Source organism: Somniosus microcephalus, chromosome 3, assembly GCF_052327205.1.
Source record: "Somniosus microcephalus isolate GS21.2 chromosome 3, FLI_Smic_1.0, whole genome shotgun sequence".
Lineage (NCBI taxonomy): Eukaryota > Metazoa > Chordata > Chondrichthyes > Squaliformes > Somniosidae > Somniosus > Somniosus microcephalus.
The window spans coordinates 65,913,094-65,934,281 of NC_140989.1; the positions used below are offsets into that span (position 1 = coordinate 65,913,094).

A 21,188-nucleotide genomic window follows, 5' to 3' on the forward strand; every position below is an offset into this window, starting at 1 on the left:
GCGGTAAGAGAGACTAAAAGAGCAGTACGATTGTATTCACTGGGGATAAAGAGTAAACCAATGTGCCCATCGGCTGGGTGTGCTGGAGTTGGGAATGGGCGAGGCTGCAATGACAGTGAGGTCCTGATACTTGCAGTGCTGCGATGGAGCCCAGTCCTCCACCTGGGAGAGGGTGGTTTTTTTTGCTCCACTACATTTTCGGTCTCAAAAGACGCCGTCTTGCAAGATTTTAAACTTAAGCCATTTTGTGAACTGGCCGTGGGTATTCATGGGTGGAGTGAAGAGACCGATTCCGAGATCCCTTGAATTCTAGACTTTCACTGATCAACAACTTGCATTTCTGTAGCGCCTTCAACGTTGTAGCAAGGTCCCAAGGCGCTTCACAGGAGCAATTGTCAGACACACATTGACCGCCCTAATCCCCGTTCTTGCTCCAGCATGTAAAACAAAATGAGAGGGCGAGGTTCTGCCAGGCTATTGAACAAGGCAGTTTGAATGTGGAGCGGTAAGAGCGCCCTGCATTTCAATCTGCAGCAAGCCGGGCGAAACGGTAAATGTTTTACAACATCGTCCGATCGGGGTCACCAGGTCGGTGAGTAACCGGCGGGCGCGGTGGGGAACTTGAAAGCTACATTCCAGATGTGAGGCAGTGGCTGGTGTGTGTGTGCGCACAGTGTGATCCACACGACCATTCCCTCCAGCACAAGGTGCTGGGCTGGGCTGGGCACAAAGCCTCTGCTGATGCGTGTCCGCCACAGGATGGAGGGGAGGGGAGGCAGCCCCGCCGCAATCTCCCAGAGAGAGAGTCCTTGTGCAGAGGTCTGTTCTGCAGCCTTGCATGCACTGACCGCGTTTGATGCACATCGTGCAGGAATGGTCGAGTGCAATTTGATGCAAGATCGAGCAGGGCAAATAGAAGTGATGGGTTTGAAGCTGAGAGACTCGAGGGAAGCAGATGTGGCCAGGGTTGAATCCCTGTCTGTTTTATTTATCTACGGGGCGTCTGACATCCTGAAATCAGATCGGACAGAAAAGCAAGCAAGTTTAAAAAAAAACTCCTGTTGCCACGTCTGGCCGCGTGGTCACAGACGGGTATAAAAAATGCTCTATAAAAGGACTCGGAGAGTGAGTTTGCTTTCTTGGAGCCGGTCCCAGTGGTTTTGACAATGAAGGGTTGGTGCATGGCTGGACTTCTTGGGAACCAATCCTTAGAGCGACCCCGCCCCGTTCCTCACACAAATACTGGGAGCATTCATTCGGCGGCTGAACAGTTTTCCTTCTATGGGGAAATGGATACTGTAGGTAGGATTCCTGGGGATATGACTGCAAGCACTCAGAAATGCTGGCACTAGCTCCCCGCCTCCCAGGCCAGTTTTACCAGCCGACCTGCTGACAGAATTAGGTATGTCTTGGGGATTTTTTAATTAAAACCTTTATGTTTGGAGTAGTTTCGGACAGAGAGAAAAAAAGAGAAACTCGCTTGTGTTGCACTATCTATACCATATATGCGCTGATTTGTTTTCTCCGTGTGTTTTTTGGGGGGAAGGTGACATTTTTTTTTGCATTTGCAGTAGAAAAGCAGGGCGGAAAATAAAGTTTTGTTCGCAATTCGTTAACCATTTTTAATCATTCACCACCAGACATGCGAGACGATAATACGTGTGCGCCCGATAGATCTGTACTAGCTCCATTGGGATCCAGTTTAAAAGTTGTTTCCCCCCCCCCACCCCTCTCCAAGCGAAACACACGTTAAAATGGATTTACCTTTTGCCTGTGGTTTGGAATTCTAAACGCGTCCTGCTTAAGATATTCCACGCCAGAACTAACTGGATTCCAAATTATATTTGGCAGCAGTGATCCGCACGGAATGCAGGCTGTAATATGTATTATGTATATAATGTGTGTGGAAGTGGCAGCGAAATATAGCAAAACAAAGAATCACTGGGGAGGAAAGGGGTGGAAGCCCCTGGCTCTGTAAACCCAGCCATTTACAACGGCTTATTCGCAGAATGTGTCGTTCGGGGAAAGGAGACGGATGATTTGATGTGTGTTGTGTTTTGTTTATCTCCGATCTAAGGGCACTTCTTTCTCCCCAAATACCAAGGCTTGTTTAATCTGCATGCTTTTGACGTTGTGCTTGGCTCCTTCGGGACTCGGCACACACACAACGGATTCTGAGCCAATTCTGCTGTCCCGTTCTCACAGTGTTGTGAGCCCAGGGCTTGCTCTCGCTTCGCACCCTATCGATCCGCCCCCCCTCAAGTTTTGCGACCTGAATTGCAGCCGGAGTCGACTCTGAATGACAGGTAAGGTGTTAAAGGTGCTCATTCTATTTTTTTCTTTGGTTCAGAAAAGGCGACGAGATTCATTTCCCTCCATCTCAGCCAATGCAAATCATCCTGAAATGTAGTTGAGGTGTTGTCGATCGCAGCGATCCGAACCGCGCGGATCGAATGCTTTGTGGTCTTTGGACTAAAGTTAATGGACGGGGGAACGAGGGAATGGCCTGGCAGAGGAGGAATCGATCCGGAGCATTCAATGAAAAGAGGGATTAACGGGAGGGGAGAGGGAGCTGGAATAACCGGAGACGTTGCAGCAAAAGAAAATGCTAATAAAATGCAGAGATTTTTTTCCTATTCGGCAGCATATTGAGTATAAAGTGGACTAAACGATTGTCGTTGTTTGATTCTGCAGTACCTAGGTTGAGAAATGACATTGGTGATTTCGATGAGCAGATTATGCGATCTTCCCATTGAAGAACCCTCAGATATCCCGGAGTACGTCCCCATCTGGGAAGAATCTTTCAGCAAAACCACAGCCATCTCAACCCAGACTAAACACGGAGAGCCCACAGGTCAGTCAGCAGCAGGTACCAGACATCACATCTCAGCTCACTCGGCCGTGTTTTTCTCTTGGGTTACAATCGTGTGTGTTTGGGTGCGGGTGTATGTACACTCCAGGCTGCGAATTTGTACCAGTCAACCACAATTTATAACCGGGATGTGTGGGAGGGCCAAGATGGGCAGAAATTAATGTGCTTTTCACAAGAGAAAACACAGACTTTGCTTTCTCTGGCATCTTACAACTGCCTGTTTACATTAGTGTCCTGCCATACGTTTTAAAATGTTTCAGTTTCAGATGTATTGCTTTTAATTGGTCTTCACTGACCTATATATGTATATAAGAGCATAAGAAATAGGAGCAGGAGTAGGCCATTTGGCCCTTCGAGCCTGCTCCATATACTTTTTAATATTACTGGACAACTGTCCAGTTGCTGTTTGTGTGTGTGTATGTCATTATATGTATTTATAGCATATAATTCTGCAAGAACCAGTTGCAAATTATTTCTGAATAAAATGGTAGCAATAATGTCACAGTCATTAATATTTCATTCCAAACATCATTGTGCACCAACAACAAAGCGGGCAGTGGAAGTTGGTACCCACACTGCCAGCCAGTCTCAGCACAAAGACAGATGTGAGTCACAATAAAATTAAGTTCACAATAAATGTGACAATAAAAGCAGATCCCCGGCAGTGATTTCAAGCTGGTAATATAATGATGGGTTTCGATGAATTTAGCGTCACTCTCGTAGTATTTAAACCTTTCTTTCGTCTGGAAATTTCTGGTGGCATTAAGCATTTGCACCAGTGCCAGCTGAAGCAGTGTGGAGTGCAGTATCGTCTACCGCTTTTCTCCTGACTGAGACAAAAATGCCGGAGGGAAAAAAAAATCAAGTGGGAGCGCTGCTGCACTCAGGTAGTGCAATCGAGTAGTTAACTGGTCGGATTGATACCTAAGGGGCACTCGCACCGTATTGCTGTAGGAAAGCAACACTGGTGCGACGTGTTCACCTCATCCACACGGAACAGATGTGGAGTTACAGGAAGCAAGCTGAAGTCTTGATTTAAAGGTCATTTGAATCAACATTTTTTCCCCACTTTTCAGGTGCTTGGGTACTATGGAGACTACATTCAGTGCTTCAGTAGTGCTGAATTTGGCAAAGGAGAACCTGCAAGAACAAGGACAGGCTGCTTGTGATATCAGGTGGCAAGTGTGGAAGGCTGTCAGGTTCTGTTACTCCCCTATGCACCAACTCTCCCATACCAGACACAGCTTTCTAATAATGATAGTAAGGCTAAGAAGGTTAGGATTAACAGGGACACTGTGGCAGAGCAGTGCCTTCATAATGACCTCTGTACAATATGTCACATCACTATGGCACTGCAAGTGACCATTAAAGTCAGTTTGGCACTTACATTTTAAGTGTCAGACTCAAACCTCTTCCAGCTAATACTGGGAAATCTGCTGTGTCAACCAGCTTGTGGCCTACAGATGTATAAAGGATGTCACAGTTGCTTTATTCAGCCAGGCCAATGATTTTGTCATTTTTGCCACTGACCAAAAGCACCAATATGATAGGGCAACACAATTCTGCAGATCCTTTGGCTTTCCTAGTGTGCAGAGGGTCAGTGACTACACCCTTGTTGCCATTCAGGCTCCGGCACACAATGTTGTGCATTGTATGTCCCCCAAAGGGATTTTTTATATTTCAGTGAGGACATGCTGTACAGTGAGTAACATAGAATCATGCAGGGTGATGCCTGCTTCCCCAGGAGTGTTCAGGACGCTTTTATTTCAAAGCTACCATCTGCGCCACCCTTATATGAAGGAAAATGAAGAATAGAAGGATGGCATCAGGAGACCAAGGCTACACTATGCAGCCATGGCTCATGATACCCATGCAGCAACCATGTGTAGAAGCAGAGAACAAGTGCAACAAAGCTCATGCTTATCCAGAATCATCAAATATGGCCATTGGTACCTTGAAACATTCATGCTCCATAACGAGGCCTTGATAACCATGCTAGCAAAGCCATGACACATAAAAGGGTGATAACACCAATGTGAAATTAGCAGCACTACAAGCAATGCAGCCAGGAAGACTGGCACATGAGACACCAATTTCATAGCTACAGCATTTCTGAAAAAGGGAAACCATATCCATGAAGTCTTTTTAAACTTAGTTCTTCAAATGCTATTGTCATTTTGTGCTGTAAGTAATGACATAAATATTCAGCACAATGTTCAAGTCAACTGCAAGACATTCATTTTCTCTTTTGCATAGTATATGAATGTTGACAGCTTGACTTGGCATGGTGCTGCTCCTTTGTACTTGCACTTTATTTTAGTGGTGTGACATCAGTCTACCTTTCCTCCTATGCAGATCTTTGTGGAAGGAGTGTGTTGGCTGTTAGTAAGATTTCAGTGCCAGCCTGCTGAGCTATGTGTTGTGAAGGCTCTGAGTGTGAGTCACCTACATTGGGACTGCTGACTGTCCAGCTTCAAGTTACCTCCTCCCATTCCTGGTGCACCAGAACTTCTGTGGGAGGCTATCATCCCTTTAACTGTCCACCTTCTGTCCCTGAGCCCTTGCAGAAGGCTTATAGCTGCTGGCCAATCAAATTAACTTTTAATTACAACTCACAGCTGATTTGGAGAATTTAGTGCTACATCTTTCTCCTTGGCTGGCCCACTTTCTGGGAGAGAATTCCCACAGTTTTGCCCACAAACTGAAAAACAGCAATATTGTGGGTAAGGCAGCAAGAGTAAATTTTCCCAGAAACCTTTAGTAACCCACAGTTTATACATGAATAATGGACCAACAACGATTTTTAGGCTAAAAAGGTTATTTACTTGTAATTAGGCCGAAACATAAACATAGAAACATAGAAGATAGGAGCAGGAGTAGGCCATTCGGCCCCTCGAGCCTGCTCTGCCATTCAATGCGATCATGGCTGATCATCCAAGTTCAGTACCCGGTCCCTGCTTTCTCCCCATACCCCTTGATCCCTTTAGCTTTAAGAAATATATCCAACTCCTTCTTGAATATATTTAATGAATTGGCCTCTACTGCCTTCTGTGGTAGAGAATTCCACAGGTTCACCACTCTCTGGGTGAAGAAATTCCTCCTCATTTCTGTCCTAAAAGGCCTACCCCTTATCCTTAGACTGTGACCCCTGGTTCTGGATTCCCCGACCATCGGGAACATCCTCCCTGCATCTAGTCTGTCCAGTCCTGCCAGAATTTTATAAGTTGCAATGAGATCCCCTCTCATTCTTCTAAACTCCAGCGAGTACAAGCCCAATCGACCCAATCTCTCCTCATACGTCATTCCTGCCATCCCAGGTATCAGCCTGGTGAATCTTCGCTGAACTCCTTCCATGGCAAGAATATCCTTCCTCAGATAAGGCGACCAAAATTGCACACAATACTCAAGATGTGGTCTCACCAAGGCCCTGTACAACTGCAGCAAGACATCCTTGTTCCTGTACTCAAACCCTCTCACTATGAAGGCCAACATACCATTTGCCTTTTTAACTGTCTGCTGCACCTGCATGCTTACCTTCAGCGACTGGTGCACAAGGACACCCAGGTCTCGTTGCACTTCCCCTTCTCCCAATCTATTGCCATTCAGATAATAATCTGCCTTCCTGTTTTTGACACCAAAGTGGATAACCTCACATTTATCCACGTTATATTGCATCTGCCATGTTTCTGCCCAATCACCCAACCTGTCCAAATCATCCTGTAGTTTCTCGGCATCCTCCTCACAGCACACACGCCCACCCAGCTTTGTGTCGTCTGCAAACTTGGAGCCATTACATCTAGTTCCCTTGTCTAGATCATTAATATATATTGTGAATAGTTGGGGTCCAAGGACCGATCCCTGCGGTACCCCACTAGTCACTGCCTGCCACTCGGAAAAAGACCCGTTTATTCCAACTCTTTGCTTTCTGTCTGCCAACCGGTTCTCTATCCAAGTCAATACCTTGTCCCCAATCCCATGTGCCTTAACTTTACACGCTAATTTCTTATGTATTTATTATTCTGTATTTCACAAGGTTGATATTCCACATGTCTGAAAATTAAAAATTTACACAGCACTCGCACATAGTGTTCCAGGAGCCATGGAAAATGCACTTAAAGTTACACTAGGAGTTCCATGACAATGGAATAAATTGACACCTGGAATTTCTGTAGGGTCTCCAGTGTGAGATTAACAGAACCTCTGGAGAAATGATGTATATGGCTAAAACCAGCCACTTACACCACATCTTGGGGGTTCTGCACATCTCCTGCTGAAGTTATGGCAGGAAATTGGGGAAATTCCTGTGCAAATTCAGGACTTGAATGTCTCACCGATGCAGGTGAGTTTTATGCATCATTTAATTTGCATGAAAATCCATTATAACTCATTCATTATAAATCTTTCAGATTCATAATAGACATACCATAACTAGTGAGATATTGTTTAATATATACATAGTACATTATTCGCATTCTATGAAAATTATAACTTTGTAATCTATGTTCTTGCAGCAGAGTGTGCTTTCTGTAATTCTACTCCCGGGATTGAAGATTTTTATTGTTACATACTTCATCTCGGACATCACAAACCTATGTTTCATTTCCATCCCCTTTATATTTGTATTGCCAGCACCTCAGCAAGAAAACAAGTGTATACAGAGAATACACAAAATATGATGGCCAGGAGGTGAATTAATGATTTGCATGGTATCCTTCATTCTATGCTCTGGTGTCAAGTACACACAAGGTCACACGTGTTTGCAATTTACTCTGACCATCCTTGCCAGCGACGCCCACATCCCATATACGAATTTTAAAAAATCTGTCAGAAACAGCCTAATAATACTGCGTGCTATATCACAGAGCCATTATTCCTTCAGATTCTCCATCTTGTAGCATCTTGAAATAGCATTGACACCAAATGGTTAATAAAAATAACTGCAAAGAAACTCACTAACCTGTAAACTCTCTGTGAAGTTAAGGTAACGATCTCAGGTTCCAGAATACAAATAAACTGTGATAAAATGAAAAATCATAAATGCTATTAATCTGAAATCGGAACAAAAACTGATAGGAATGCACAGGAAGTCAGTCATCATCTGAAAAAACAACTATAGGCTAATTTTTCAGGTTTAACCAGTTTTGATATAGTGCTCCACCTGAATGTTAACTTATTTTCTCTTTCAGTTGTTGAATGGACTTCTGTGCATTTCCAGAATTTTCTGCTTTTATGATTAACATAAACTGCTTAATCTTTTCTCCCATAGTTTACAAGGTGACATGAAATGCCTCAGTTGGAACCTTATAGTTCAAAGGATGATCATCCTCATTGTGTTCTGTGAGCATTACTGGTATATTCAGCAGTATTATTTTTTCTTTATATTACTGGAAATAACTCACTGCAGTTAAAAAAATAAAAGTTTCCATATGCACGAGGCACAGTGCATTCCACAGTTAAGTACATAAATTGATTTACCATAAAATCAAAACATTTCTCAGCAGAGGGATAGTTCTGAGATATAAAATCTTCAACTTTTTGCAATCATAGTACAGTTTAGGACTACTGGAAAGCAAGGATGAGCAAACAGATCATCATTTGGAAAAGTGAGAATTTAAGTATGAACTGCAAATTTTGCATTTATAAAAGTTATATAATAATCGATCTAGTGCTCCTGAGCGAGGGAACAGAACTATCAAGCAGAATTCCCACTCCTGACTGCTATCCAGCGACTTGTGCAGGAGTCTGCACACATCGAACAAGACTGGGCTCAATGATTTGCTGTCTCAGTAAAGAGCCTCCCAACACTCAAGAGTCAAGCCTCACCCATATAAAATGAGGATTTTGGGTGAGACTACCTGGAGGGTGGCTAGCTTATATGGTACTGTTACTCTAGCACAAATCAGCATCTTCAGGAAAGCAAGGGAGAAAAAGGGGGAACTCGTGGGGAAAATTGTGCTTTTTGGTTAATAAAGCAGGCTGTTATACAAATGAATGGACGTTTTAGCCTTTTTAGAAGAAATGAGCACTTAAATGGAGTAGACTGTGATCACTACTTGACTCAGTTTTTGCAATCTGGACCTATAGTTCACCAATACAAATAAATGAGCCCCAAAGTTAGCGCTAATGAGAGGCGCAAATCAACCCAATTTTTCCCCCAAAGAGTTTTAGGAACATAGGAATAGGACTGAGTAAGTCTGTCAGTCCCTGAGCCTGTTCTATCAGATCATAGCTGATTTGTACCTCAATTCCATGTACCCGCCCGTGCTCCATATCATTTGATACCCTTACCCAACAGAAATTTATGAATCTCAATCCTGAAAATTTCAATTGATCCAGCAACAACAGCCTTTTAGGGGAGTCAGTTCCATTGTTTCATTACTCTTTGTGTAATAAAGTACTTCCTGATTTCACTCCTAAATGGCCAAGCTCTAATTTTAAATTATGCCCCCTTGTTCTGGATTCTTCCACCAGAGGAAATAGTTTCTCTGTATCTACTCCATCAAATCTCTTTATCAGTTTTAAACCTCAGTTAGATCACCTCCTCAACTGTCTAAATTCAAGGGAATACAAACCAAGGTTATGCAACCTGTCCTCATAATTAAAACCTTTATTTTCCAACATCATACATAATATAAACAGAAAATGCTGGAGATACTCAGCAGGTCAGGCAGCATCCGTGGAGAGAGAAACAGAGTTCACGTTTCAGGTCGATGACCCTTCATCAGAACTGGTCAGAAAAGGTCACTGACCTGAAACGTTGGCCTAGAAATTCATCTCAGGCGGTGGTACAAACCGGGCAGCATCAGATCGGCCGCCCGTTATACCCAGCGCCTGATAGTTCCATTGCAGTCAACGGAACTGAATATCGAGCGCTGTGTATAATGTGCATCCGATTCGATACAGCCCGTTTTGTGCCGCCGCCGCCTGAGACAAATTTCTAGGCCGTTAACTCTCTTTCTCTCTCCACAGATGCTGCCTGATCTGCTGAGTATTTCCAGCGTTTTCTGTTTACATTTCAGATTTCCAGCATCCGCAGTATTTTACCTTAGTCATATATAATATCTGTTCAGAGATTGTTGGAGCAGTGGATAGAATTGAAAGGTGTGTAAGATGCCAAAGGCTGAGCTGAAGAAAAGTACCATGTAATTCCCTAAACATTAGTATTGTATTATGAATGATTGTGTACACAGAATCAGCATGTCACTAATAGTTCTAGTGAAATTCACTAAACCTGACATTCACAAGAGCAGAAGCTAATTACAGAGGATTTGGCCATCTGAATTCATCTATCCAGCAGCATCCCAGTGTCCCCCCACTGCAGCATCCCAGTGTCCCCCCACTGCAGCATCCCAGTGTCCCCCCACTGCAGCATCCCAGTGTCCCCCCACTGCAGCATCCCAGTGTCCCACCACCGCAGCATCCCAGTGTCCCCCCACCGCAGCATCCCAGTGTCCCCCCACTGCAGCATCCAAGTGTCCCCCACTGCAGCATCCCAGTGTCCCCCCACTGCAGCATCCCCGTGTCCCCCATTGCAGCATCCCCGTGTCCCCCCCCACTGCAGCATCCCCGTGTCCCCCCCCACTGCAGCATCCCAGTGTCCCCCATTGCAGCATCCCCGTGTCCCCCCCACTGCAGCATCCCAGTGTCCCCCCACTGCAGCACCCCAGTGTCCCCCCATTGCAGCATCCCAGTCCCCCCCCACTGCAGCATCCCAGTGTCCCCATTGCAGCATCCCAGTGTCCCCTCCACTGCAGCATCCCAGTGTCCCCATTGCAGCATCCCAGTGTCCCCTCCATTGCAGCATCCCAGTGTCCCCCCATTGCAGCATCCCAGTGTCCCCCCACTGCAGCATCCCAGTGTCCCCCATTGCAGCATCCCAGTGTCCCCCCATTGCAGCATCCCAGTGTCCCCCCATTGCAGCATCCCAGTGTCCCCCCACTGCAGCATCCCAGTGTCCCCCATTGCAGCATCCCAGTGTCCCCCCATTGCAGCATCCCAGTGTCCCCCCATTGCAGCATCCCAGTGTCCCCCCACTGCAGCATCCCAGTGTCCCCCCACTGCAGCATCCCAGTGTCCCCCATTGCAGCATCCCAGTGTCCCCCCATTGCAGCATCCCAGTGTCCCCCCATTGCAGCATCCCAGTGTCCCCCCATTGCAGCATCCCAGTGTCCCCCATTGCAGCATCCCCATGTCCCCCCCATTGCAGCATCCCAGTGTCCCCCACTGCAGCATCCCAGTGTCCCCCACTGCAGCATCCCAGTGTCCCCCATTGCAGCATCCCAGTGTCCCCCATTGCAGCATCCCAGTGTCCCCCCATTGCAGCATCCCAGTGTCCCCCATTGCAGCATCCCAGTGTCCCCCCATTGCAGCATCCCAATGTCCCCCCACTGCAGCATCCCAGTGTCCCCCACTGCAGCATCCCAGTGTCCCCCCACTGCAGCATCCCAGTGTCCCCCCACTGCAGCATCCCAGTGTCCCCCCACTGCAGCATCCCAGTGTCCCCCCACTGCAGCATCCCAGTGTCCCCCCACTGCAGCATCCCAGTGTCCCCCCACTGCAGCATCCCAGTGTCCCCCCACTGCAGCATCCCAGTGTCCCCCCACTGCAGCATCCCAGTGTCCCCCCACTGCAGCATCCCAGTGTCCCCCCCCCACTGCAGCATCCCAGTGTCCCCCCACTGCAGCATCCCAGTGTCCCCCCACTGCAGCATCCCAGTGTCCCCCCCCCCCCCCACTGCAGCATCCCATGTCCCCCCATTGCAGCATCCAATCATCTCTTGAATGATTCAAGGGATTTGGTCTCCATTCTTTATCTGGGTGTCCAATCCTTAGATTCATCAATCATGTGAAGAAGAATTTCCTGATATCAGTCCTAAATTTGCCTTTTACTAGTTTGAACCTATGTCCCCTTGTTTTACTTTCACAATTTAGATTAAAGTTGGATTTACCTTTTACATTTATATGAGACGTTAAACCGAGGCCCCGCCCACCCTCTCAGATGGCTGTAAAAGATCCCATGGCACTATTCTTCCGGTGTCCTGGCTGACATTTGTCCTTTGACCAACATCTAAAACAGATAATACGATCATTTATTTCATTGCTGTTTGTAGGAGCTTGCTGTGCGCATATTGGCTGCCGCGTTTCCTACACTACAGGAAACTTTCGTTTATCTGGAGGTTAAATGTCCGGAAAGCTCTATCCACCGGCAAAATTCAGGAGTCGGTTCAGATAAGTTTTTTTACTTCTCGTTGCTTTTTTTTTTCAGTTGTGGCTCTGCAAGGTCTAGCTGAAGCTGTTGCTTAGCTACAGAGACGCTCGCAAGCTACGCTGACTGTTTTGAGGCTGTTGCTAAGCAACAGGGTTTGTTGCTAGATACAGAGCTCAGAAGCTCCGTATGTTTTAACATTAGCGCTGGTTTGTCCGGCGGTTTTGATGGGACAGCAACAGCTCGGTCCCGTCAGTGCCGGATACCAGAAAGTTTCCTGTACAATAGTGACCACACTTAAAAAGTATTTCATTGGTTGTACAGCGCTTTGGGGCGTCCTGAGGTCGTGAAAGGTGCTATATAACTGCAAGTCGTTACTTTTTTCTTTTCTTTAACACTAGATGTAATGCATCCTATCACACAGAAAGTCCAGAGTAAATTAGTGCTTTCCTGTGTGTACACTACAAACACATTTTAACCCTCATTTAACACATTCCAAGTGGGCTAAAAGCAGTTTTTCTCCCTATGAATCTTTGATACTTAGCAAAGAATAGCAAAACACTGTCACTAATGCCATATCCTATACTAGCAAAATTAGTAATGACAATAAGAGGCTGTATTTGTCAGTCTGAGTCATTTGAAATGCCACTGCCACTGTTAACAAGCATCTCATTATATGAGACATAGCTGTTCAAAATAGATCAGAGATTAACAATGTTGGATTTACCCCTCAGGTCTTAGTAATAAATTCCATTAAATTGACCTAACTGATACTAGATACTATAGTCAAAGGACTACTTAATAAAGAGCCAATGTGTTGTCTTGCATTCTATGAGACAAATGTGGCCCAGTGGAAATGTCTCGTTCAATACCCCTTGGAATAAGGCAGCAATAATATTCAAACAAAAAATTAAAATTAAAAAGATTGCTGCTATTATAATTCAGTGGGATGGCTAATAATTACTATGCTGAAATGTCAACCCTGTTACTTGGCCTTTAAAATAACAGAAATGATGGTGTTCTTAGAATTGTGTACATATCATTACTGAAAATCTATATGTGCTTTTTTTCCTCCAACTAACATGCTAATATAGGATGTATAAGTGGAAAAAAAAGTATTTTTATAGACATCTGGATATTTCAGTGATCTTGGAATTGACCCAACAAAACATGAGATTAACTGTATTAATTGTCAATCTTTTTGCAGGGGAAGAAATTAAAATGAAAAAAAGTGAGGAGATTTTTTAACCATATGTAGTTGCTGTATTTGATTTATTTCTGCAGAATCACCTTGCAAAGGAATCTCAAATTTTCTAACAACGTCCAAGATAGCATACTTCAAACGGAAATATGTGGAAGATGAAGATCTTCATCCACCTGTTCACAGCTGCTGCCAAAGAGTAGGTTACACAAATTTATTAGAACTCCCTTTTAACTTAACCTCTAGCGGGGCACTTAGAAAATCATAATATGATTAGGCAGAGTCAACATGGTTTTATGAAAGGGAAATCGTGTTTAACAAATTTATTAGAGTTTTTTGAGAATGTAACTAGCAGGATAGATTAAGGGGAACCAGTGGATGTTATATTTGGATTTGCAAAAGGCATTCGATAATGTGCCACATAAAAGGTTGCTACACAAGATAAGGGCTCATGGGGTTAGGGTTATATATTAGCACGGATAGAGGATTGGTTAACGGACAGAAAACAGACAGTAGGGATAAACGGGTCATTTTCAGGTTGGCAGGCTGTAACTAGTGGGGTACCGCAAGGATCAGTGCTTGGGCCTCAGCTATTTACAATCTATATTAATGTAGATGAAGGGACCGAGTGTAATGTATCCAAGTTTGCTGACAATACAAAACTGGGTGGGAATGTAAGCTGTGAGGAGGACACAAAGAGCCTGCAAAGGGATATAGACAGGTTAAGTGAGTGGGCAATAAGGTGGCAGATGGAGTATAATATGAGGAAATGTGAGGCTATTCACTTTGGTAGGAAGAATAGAAAAACAATGGCCTAGAAATTCAGTGGGCCTTGCGCCCACTTAGCGCCTAAAGAGGTCTTTTGCGCCGGCGGGGTGGTAGCGCGGAAATTGAGTGCAGCGGTATTGGCGGCGGTAGCCATTAGCGCTGCGCCGGGACCGATGACGTCATCGGTGTGCGCGGTGGCCCGTAACGCCCCGAAACCGCGCCGATCCCCATATTTATTTGCGGCCGCCTCCTCCGAAGCGGGCGCAAACAGCGACCAGAAAACGGGGCCGTCCTGCTGCCATAGTGGGGCGCTTTAAAGCGGAAGGTGCGGCCGGCCGCTTTTTCGGTGGCCGCCTGCCCGCACCTCCTTCCCCGGTCTCCTCCACCCCCCCCGCGGCATTGCCGGCTGGTTTCCGTGGAGCCCGGCACTTCTCCGTTGTGCCGGGCTCTTTTGCCGGCACTCGCGATCGGGGCTCCGGCCGTTGCAGGCACCTCCCCCTTAAGAGAAGGAGACGGCCTGCAGTACCGCAGCCTGCCGCACCGCATCGGGTGGCGCTGCGGCAACTAGCGCGCCGATATTCAGTTGCAGCGCCCCAAACGGAGGCGGGCACACCCTGGTATAGCGCCCGCTTCCGAATTGGGGCGCAGAAGAAGAATATACGACGTGCGCTAATGCCTCCCCGCCCAGCGCTAACTTTTGGGCGCGAGCGAGCTGCCCGCGCCCAAGTGAATTTCTAGGCCAATATTTTTTAAATGGTGAAAAACTGTTAAATGTTGGTGTACAGAGAGATTTAAGTGTCTTCGTACAGGAAACACAGAAAGTTTACATGCAGGTACAACAAGCAATTCGGAAGGCAAATGGCATGTTGGCCTTTATTGAAAGGGAGTTGGAGTATAAGAGTAAGGAAGTCTTGCTACAATTGTACAGGGCCTTGGTGAGACCACACCTGGAGTGCTGTGCACAGTTTTGGTCTCCTTATCTGAGGAAGGATATACTTGCCTTAGAGGTGCTGCAACAAAGGTTCACTAGATTGATCCCTGGGATGAGAGGGTTGTCCTATGAGGAGATATTGCGTAGATTGAGCCAATACTCGCTGGAGTTTAGAAGAATGAGAGATAATCTCATTGAAACATATAAGATTCTGAGGGGGATTAACAGGATAGATGCTGAGAGGTTGTTTGCCCTGGCTGGAGCGTCTAGAACTAGGGAGCATAGTCTCAGGATAAGGGTCGGCCATTTAAGACTGAGATGAGGAGGAATTTCTTCACTCAGGGTTGTGAATATTTGGAATTCTCTACCCTAAAGGGCTGTGGATGCTGAGTCTTTGAGTATATTCAAGGCTGAGATAGATTTTTGAACTCTAGGGGAAATCAAGGGATATGGGGATCAGGCAGGAAAGTGGAGTTGAGGTAGAAGATTAGCCATAATCTTATTGAATGGCGGAGCAGGCTTGAGGGGTCGAATGGCCTACTCCAGCTCCTAATTCTTATGTTCTAGCTTGGTGTTAGGTTAGGTCCAGCTTCTTTTTTTCCTGTTTTTTTTCTTCTAGGCACATCTCTTGGGAATAGAGATGGGGCATATATTATTCTCTACATATTTAATTCAACATTTAATCTGGTCAGTTTAGCAATTTTCATCGCCACTCACTGAGTTCTGAGACTAGATTACTCCTGAAAGGCTGAGATTAAGAAGGGTATTAAATGAGGAATTTCCATTGCGCTACTTTTGCATATCTTCCAAGGCCTGATCAAGAGAAGCATTTATGGGGGTCCTCTTGAATGCAGGAGGTCTGTAGGGTGGGAACAATGAGTGAAAAGAGGAAATTATGCGGGGGGGGGGGGGGGGCGGGTAGGTGTTGGTAACATATCCCATGGAGAAAACATATCCGCAGAAGCAAAGAAAAATGTAATTATTGAGATTTATTTACCAATCCTCCTTTCCACATCTACCCACTGTTACAGAAACACTGGAGTTTATATAGGCATCCATGATTGGTTGATGCTGAATTTGCATATTTGATCTCAATTATAATTGAATTGTCTAAAAGCAATGGCCTAAGCTTGTGTAATAAATATAGACATAGAAATGATAGTAAATCAAACAGTTTCAGAGTTGCCATATTGCAGAGAACGCCATGTTTGTAATATTTCTGGACTTATTTCTTTCTTTGGTTTAGGCGCGGACCTTGGCTGTTCCTGAGGATCGCACCCACATACTTCGTTTATCACTGGAAAAATTAAGATTTATTGAAGATCCAGAAGTGTTTCTGCGACGGTCAGTGCTGATCAACAATTTACTAAAGCGGATCCGAGGGGAGATGCAGAACGACTGGTACTTGTCTGCCTGCTCTTTTGGGGAGACACCACCTAATGATTGGTTCGGATCACAGGACTCTGCCTATAGGAAGCGCCTGCGGATTGCCAAAGAGTATGACAGCAGCCTGCACGATTGCTGCTTTTACCAGGACCGCGGTAATCAGTATTCAATGATACCTTTCTCTGTTTATAATGCGGAGGGGGCTGCCTCTTCCCTGCCTAGCTGTTCCCGCCAGGGCATGGACTGTTCTGAAGTTTATGGAGCCCATAGTGTGCATCCCAGGAGTGATCTGGCAACCAGTGCCGTATCTGACGTTTATGAGAACATTGGAAAGTTATGCGATAAGGAAATTGACGAGGAAGATGAGCGTCAAAAGGGAAGTGGCACAGGGAAACATGCTTCCAGTGAAAGAGCTCTCCACCTTGTGCGCAGTGATAAGGAGGATGATTGCAGTGCGACTGGCTTCAGAAATGATGGGATAGTTCCACCCGAATCTCAGTTAAATTCTGGCGTATTAAAGCAACATGTAGGCGATCACAAACTTTGTTGTGTAAAGGAAGCAAAATTCGAATCAGCTTGTTTTGTGATGGCAGGGGCCAACAGTTTAACAAGCATAGGGAAGAGCACGTGCTGAGTCAGTGACCCCTATTAGCATGAACACCCATTACAGAAACTGCAGTTGAATCTTTATCATCATGCTGATGCACTTTATAGTATTCTTGAGACGAGACCCTGAAGAAAAAATAATTACAAAAGAAAATAAACCAGCGCATTGTGGGTTGGTTTTCTCAGATTGTCCATCACAGCGGGTTGAGATTTCACGTAATAGACTATGGTTTATACTGAAAGTAACAAGCATGTGATCTAAGGTGCCTTAAATTTGTTATGAGTGTTAAAGTTTGCAGGACAATACAAGTCATCTGTTGGGGTTGTATGAGGTTTTATACTATTTTCCTATATTTTGACTTGCCACAGAACAAAAGATCCAGTGCATTCAAAGCAAGAATTTTTGATTTGATTTTAAAATTCACATTTTAGACAGATGATGTGTATAATTTCAACTTCTTCTGTGGATAATATTCTCCAGTAAGCCAACAATGGAGTGATCTTCCCCATGAGCAAGCATTGAGCTGCTTGAGCATTTCCATAGCAACGGATAGACTGTTGCAGAGAATGAATTTTGTACTGTAAGGTCCTTGAAATTGGTGGCTGACTTCATATTTCATCTACATTTCATCTACATTTCTTTTAACTGCGATGCTCTATTTAACTTTTGAACTCAAAAATTAACATTTTTTTAGCTAGTTTCCTGCTATTTGCTGAAAACCCAGAACCATTTTAATGACATAGCCATCAATGAGGACTTGGTTGTAGGATGTTCAATTGTAACTGGATATTAAAACTTTGGGAGCAGTACTAGTTCATACGAGGAATGGAAAATGCTCCCCATAAAAATTGCATTCGAATTGACTGTGTCCTTTACATTAAGGCATTAGCTTTTTTGTTGTGATCGTGGCCAACATTTATGTTTCTAATGCAAATTGTATATGCTTTTTTACAAACTGAAAAAAAATTAAATGGGGTCCTTTTCCACGTGGTATGATAAATTGGTACATACTAGTGTTTTACAGTAAAATGTGATTTACATGTAAGATATTTATTAAACAGTAGAACATCTTACACAGGCTGAGTAGTTTAATATTAATTGTTTTTGGAATACATGGAATACTATATCAGTGTGTTACAAGAAAGAATGGAAAATTATTAAAGACAGTAAATCAGGTTTTCTCCTGTCTGAGTGCACTTGATAAAAAAGGGCATAATTGTTTATAGGTAACTTAATGCACTAGAAAAAAGAGAAAGAACCTGCATTTAGGTAGCGCTTTTCACATCCGTAGGACATCCCAAAGCACTTTACAAGCCAATTAATTACTTTTGAAGTGTAGTCAGGTTATTTTGTAGCCAATTTTAACGCAACAATGTCCCACAAAGAGCAATAAGATAAATAGCAAGTAGTGTAGAGATTGACTCCAGAACGTCCTGTCTCAAAGATTAGAGCGCTACCAGTGTGCCAAGCTGACTCAACTTCCCGTAACCGCACAGCACAATACAAAACAATTATTTAATCCTCAATGTTTTTGTTATTGTTCTTTTCTGTTTAGGTTCCCAACTCCTTCCCAAATGTCACACAGTTGGAGCATTAGTGGTTCAGGGGTAGAATTCTCGCCTGTCACGCACGGGGCCCGGGTTCGATTGCTGGCCAATGCAGATTGCAACTTTCGTTATGACTCTAGGGGGCAAAAATTGAAGAGCGCCCCCGCGGCCGATTTTCCCAGGTAGCACCCCGAGCGGGAGGGGGGCGCTACTGGAAGCGCCCCACGTCCCTCTTGGGGCGCTGCGAGCCAATATCGCAGTGCCACACTCTGCGGCACGTCACGCCACGGTACTGCAGGCCTTCCTCCCCTTATTAAAGGGGAGGGGCCTGGCGCAGCGTGTCCCGGCACCCAGCTGGGCCACCAGGGATCGGGAGTGCCGGCATCCTGCTTCATGGGGAACGGGAGCAGCAACGGGGGCAGGTGCTGCCAGACAGCCAGCAACAAAAATGGCCGCCCGCCACCTCCCCTTTAACTAGCACCGCCCCGGCCGCAGTTAAGCCTCCCTGACCCCGGCGGACATAGCGTCTAGTGGTAAGTCGGGGGGCGCCACCCAATATTACAGCAGGGGTGCGAGCGGGGCGCTGCGCACAGCAATGATGTCATCGCTGGCGGTGCAGCACTACGCGGTGCTAACAGTGCCGCCGCTAACCTCTCGCTGAATTTCACGGGAGGCGTTAGCGGCGCCCAGGCGCTAGTTGATTTGCGCCCCGTTAGCGCCCTCTTAGAGAGTCGGCATGGACTCGGTGGACCAAATGGCCTCCTTCTGTGCCGTTATGACTCTATGACTAAGACCATTCCTTAGCTGACTGGGAGAAAGGGGGTGGCGGGGGAGGGGTTGGTGGGGGGAGGGGGTGATGGTAACAAGTGACCTGCTGCATGTTGCTCAAGGAGCCACTGATTAACCAACTGGTGGTAGAACTTTGTCAGATCAGCCCCAACCAGTTACTTGCCTTATAATGTATTCCTCTCTGTCACTTACTGTCTCATGGACTGCTCCAAACAAGATCAGGAACTCACTGTGGAGGGAGTTCTAAGGAGGAACCTATGTCCTACCAATCTTAAGGGCAACACATCAACATGCTAATGTGCTACATCATTGGATCTGCTAGAAAGCGAAGTATTATGATTGTATTATAGCAAGCATGCAGATCACTGATATTGCCTCAGCATCCATTTTATGAATAGTGTACAGGAGGTACATAAGCATGGCGTCCCCAAAAGGTAGTGCGCAATACTCCAAAAAGATGTCTTTTTTTTAATCCTAGAATCTACACATGGTTCATAAGCAAACATAGGCTTATTGGGCACTAACAAACAACACTGTTTTTGTACAGTCCTCCCTTTCCTCAGTATCACAACATTGATTTTCTATTCCTGGTTTAAAGAAATCAAAAAATCCAAAACCAGAATTATGGGTGAAAACCTTTCATTAGGACCTGTGACTGATAAAATGTGGATTTTATCCCAATGTTCTTGTCTTGTGTTTAAAGAAAAAAAGCAGTTTCCAATAGCAGATCCTTAGGAACCTTATACATGCCGTGTCTGAGAGTATGCGCAGGATTAACTATTATTTTATTTTGATATCACCCAGTGTCGATAACATGGGATGCCCACTACATTGGCATAGTGGTTAGCACTGTTGCCTCACAGCGCCAGGGACCCGGGTGACTGTGTGGAGTTTGCACATTCTCCCCGTGTTTGCGTGGGTTTTCTCCAGGTGCTCCGGTTTCCTCCCACAGTCCAAAGATGTGCGGGTTAGGTTGATTGGCCATGATAAAAATTGACCCTTAGTGTCAGGGGGATTAAATATGTGGGGCTACGGGGATAGGGTGGGATATGTGTTGGTGTAGGGGTTATGGGGATCGGGTGGGATATGTGTCGGTGCAGGCTCGATGGGCCGAAATGGCCTCTATCTGTACTGTGAGGTTTCTGTGATTTCTCCATACTACTTTTGAAAGGTGAAAAAACACCACACCATCAGAGCAAAGCATATAGGTTAAAACCAATAGTCAGATTTGTGCACAAATAGAATACACAGAGGCAGTAAGACATGCCAGAGTACATTTTGCAAGTTGAGGTTTCCAGCATAAAGCCTTGCTGGACAGGAGCTTTGTTCACAAATAGGTTACTTAACAATATAGGGCTGATTCTCCAAACCACATCCTCATCCAGCAAATCTTTGTGCTGGGACCCTTTTATAAAATTTACCATACCTAGCAATTTACAGATTTCTTATACAGCTTGATAAGTGACAGGATAGGGTGAAATGGTCTTTCATAGACCACATAATGCAAAGTTATACTTGGATAATGTGAATGTCCAATCCATGGAGTTCAAATCTTGAGACAAAACAAAAGTTGAACAACCAGAGCTTGATTTATTGCCTGGCAAATTTATAACCATGGCTTTGAAGTCCACAGGCAGCCTGAAGGTACAACAGACCTCCGACCTTGCAGGAGATGGGATATTACTGTCTGCAAGTATTTCCCTTCATTGGGTCTACCAGATTAGTTAAATTAGGCTCTCCCCCAGTCTGTTAACCCACCTATGTCAACATTTGAAAAAATCCAGTCCTAACCGTCCATTGGTATGACTTAATGAATTACTAAGCAGAGATATAGACAGAGATTTCTTCTAAGACAGTCATCATCCATTGCCACTGTCTGATTG

General features: G+C 45.1%; 1 protein-coding gene across 2 annotated transcripts; it reads left to right on the plus strand.

Moving 5' to 3' along the window:
• The first annotated feature begins 853 nt into the window (after positions 1-853).
• sertad4 (SERTA domain containing 4) lies at positions 854-18,042 on the plus strand. Of its 2 annotated transcripts, none has more exons than XM_085980856.1 (5): positions 854-1,402; positions 2,105-2,306; positions 2,695-2,869; positions 13,361-13,476; positions 16,223-18,042. In XM_085980856.1, the coding sequence occupies exons 3-5, from the start codon at positions 2,710-2,712 to the stop codon at positions 16,994-16,996; spliced, it is 1,050 nt and encodes a 349-aa protein (XP_085836982.1). In that variant the 5' UTR covers positions 854-1,402; positions 2,105-2,306; positions 2,695-2,709; the 3' UTR covers positions 16,997-18,042. The 2 variants fall into 2 exon arrangements, with proteins under 2 accessions (XP_085836982.1, XP_085836986.1); XM_085980860.1 differs by having other exon boundaries at positions 856-1,402; positions 2,695-2,854.
• The last annotated feature ends 3,146 nt before the right edge of the window (positions 18,043-21,188 follow it).

Bases quoted from the DNA above. Each gene is read 5' to 3' on its own strand.
- sertad4 (XM_085980856.1), top strand. From the start codon at position 2,710: ATGACATTGGTGATTTCGATGAGCAGATTATGCGATCTTCCCATTGAA. The intron at 2,870-13,360 runs GTACCAGACATC...TTATTTCTGCAG, and splicing joins CACAGGTCAGTCAGCAGCAG to AATCACCTTGCAAAGGAATC. The intron at 13,477-16,222 runs GTAGGTTACACA...TCTTTGGTTTAG, and splicing joins TTCACAGCTGCTGCCAAAGA to GCGCGGACCTTGGCTGTTCC.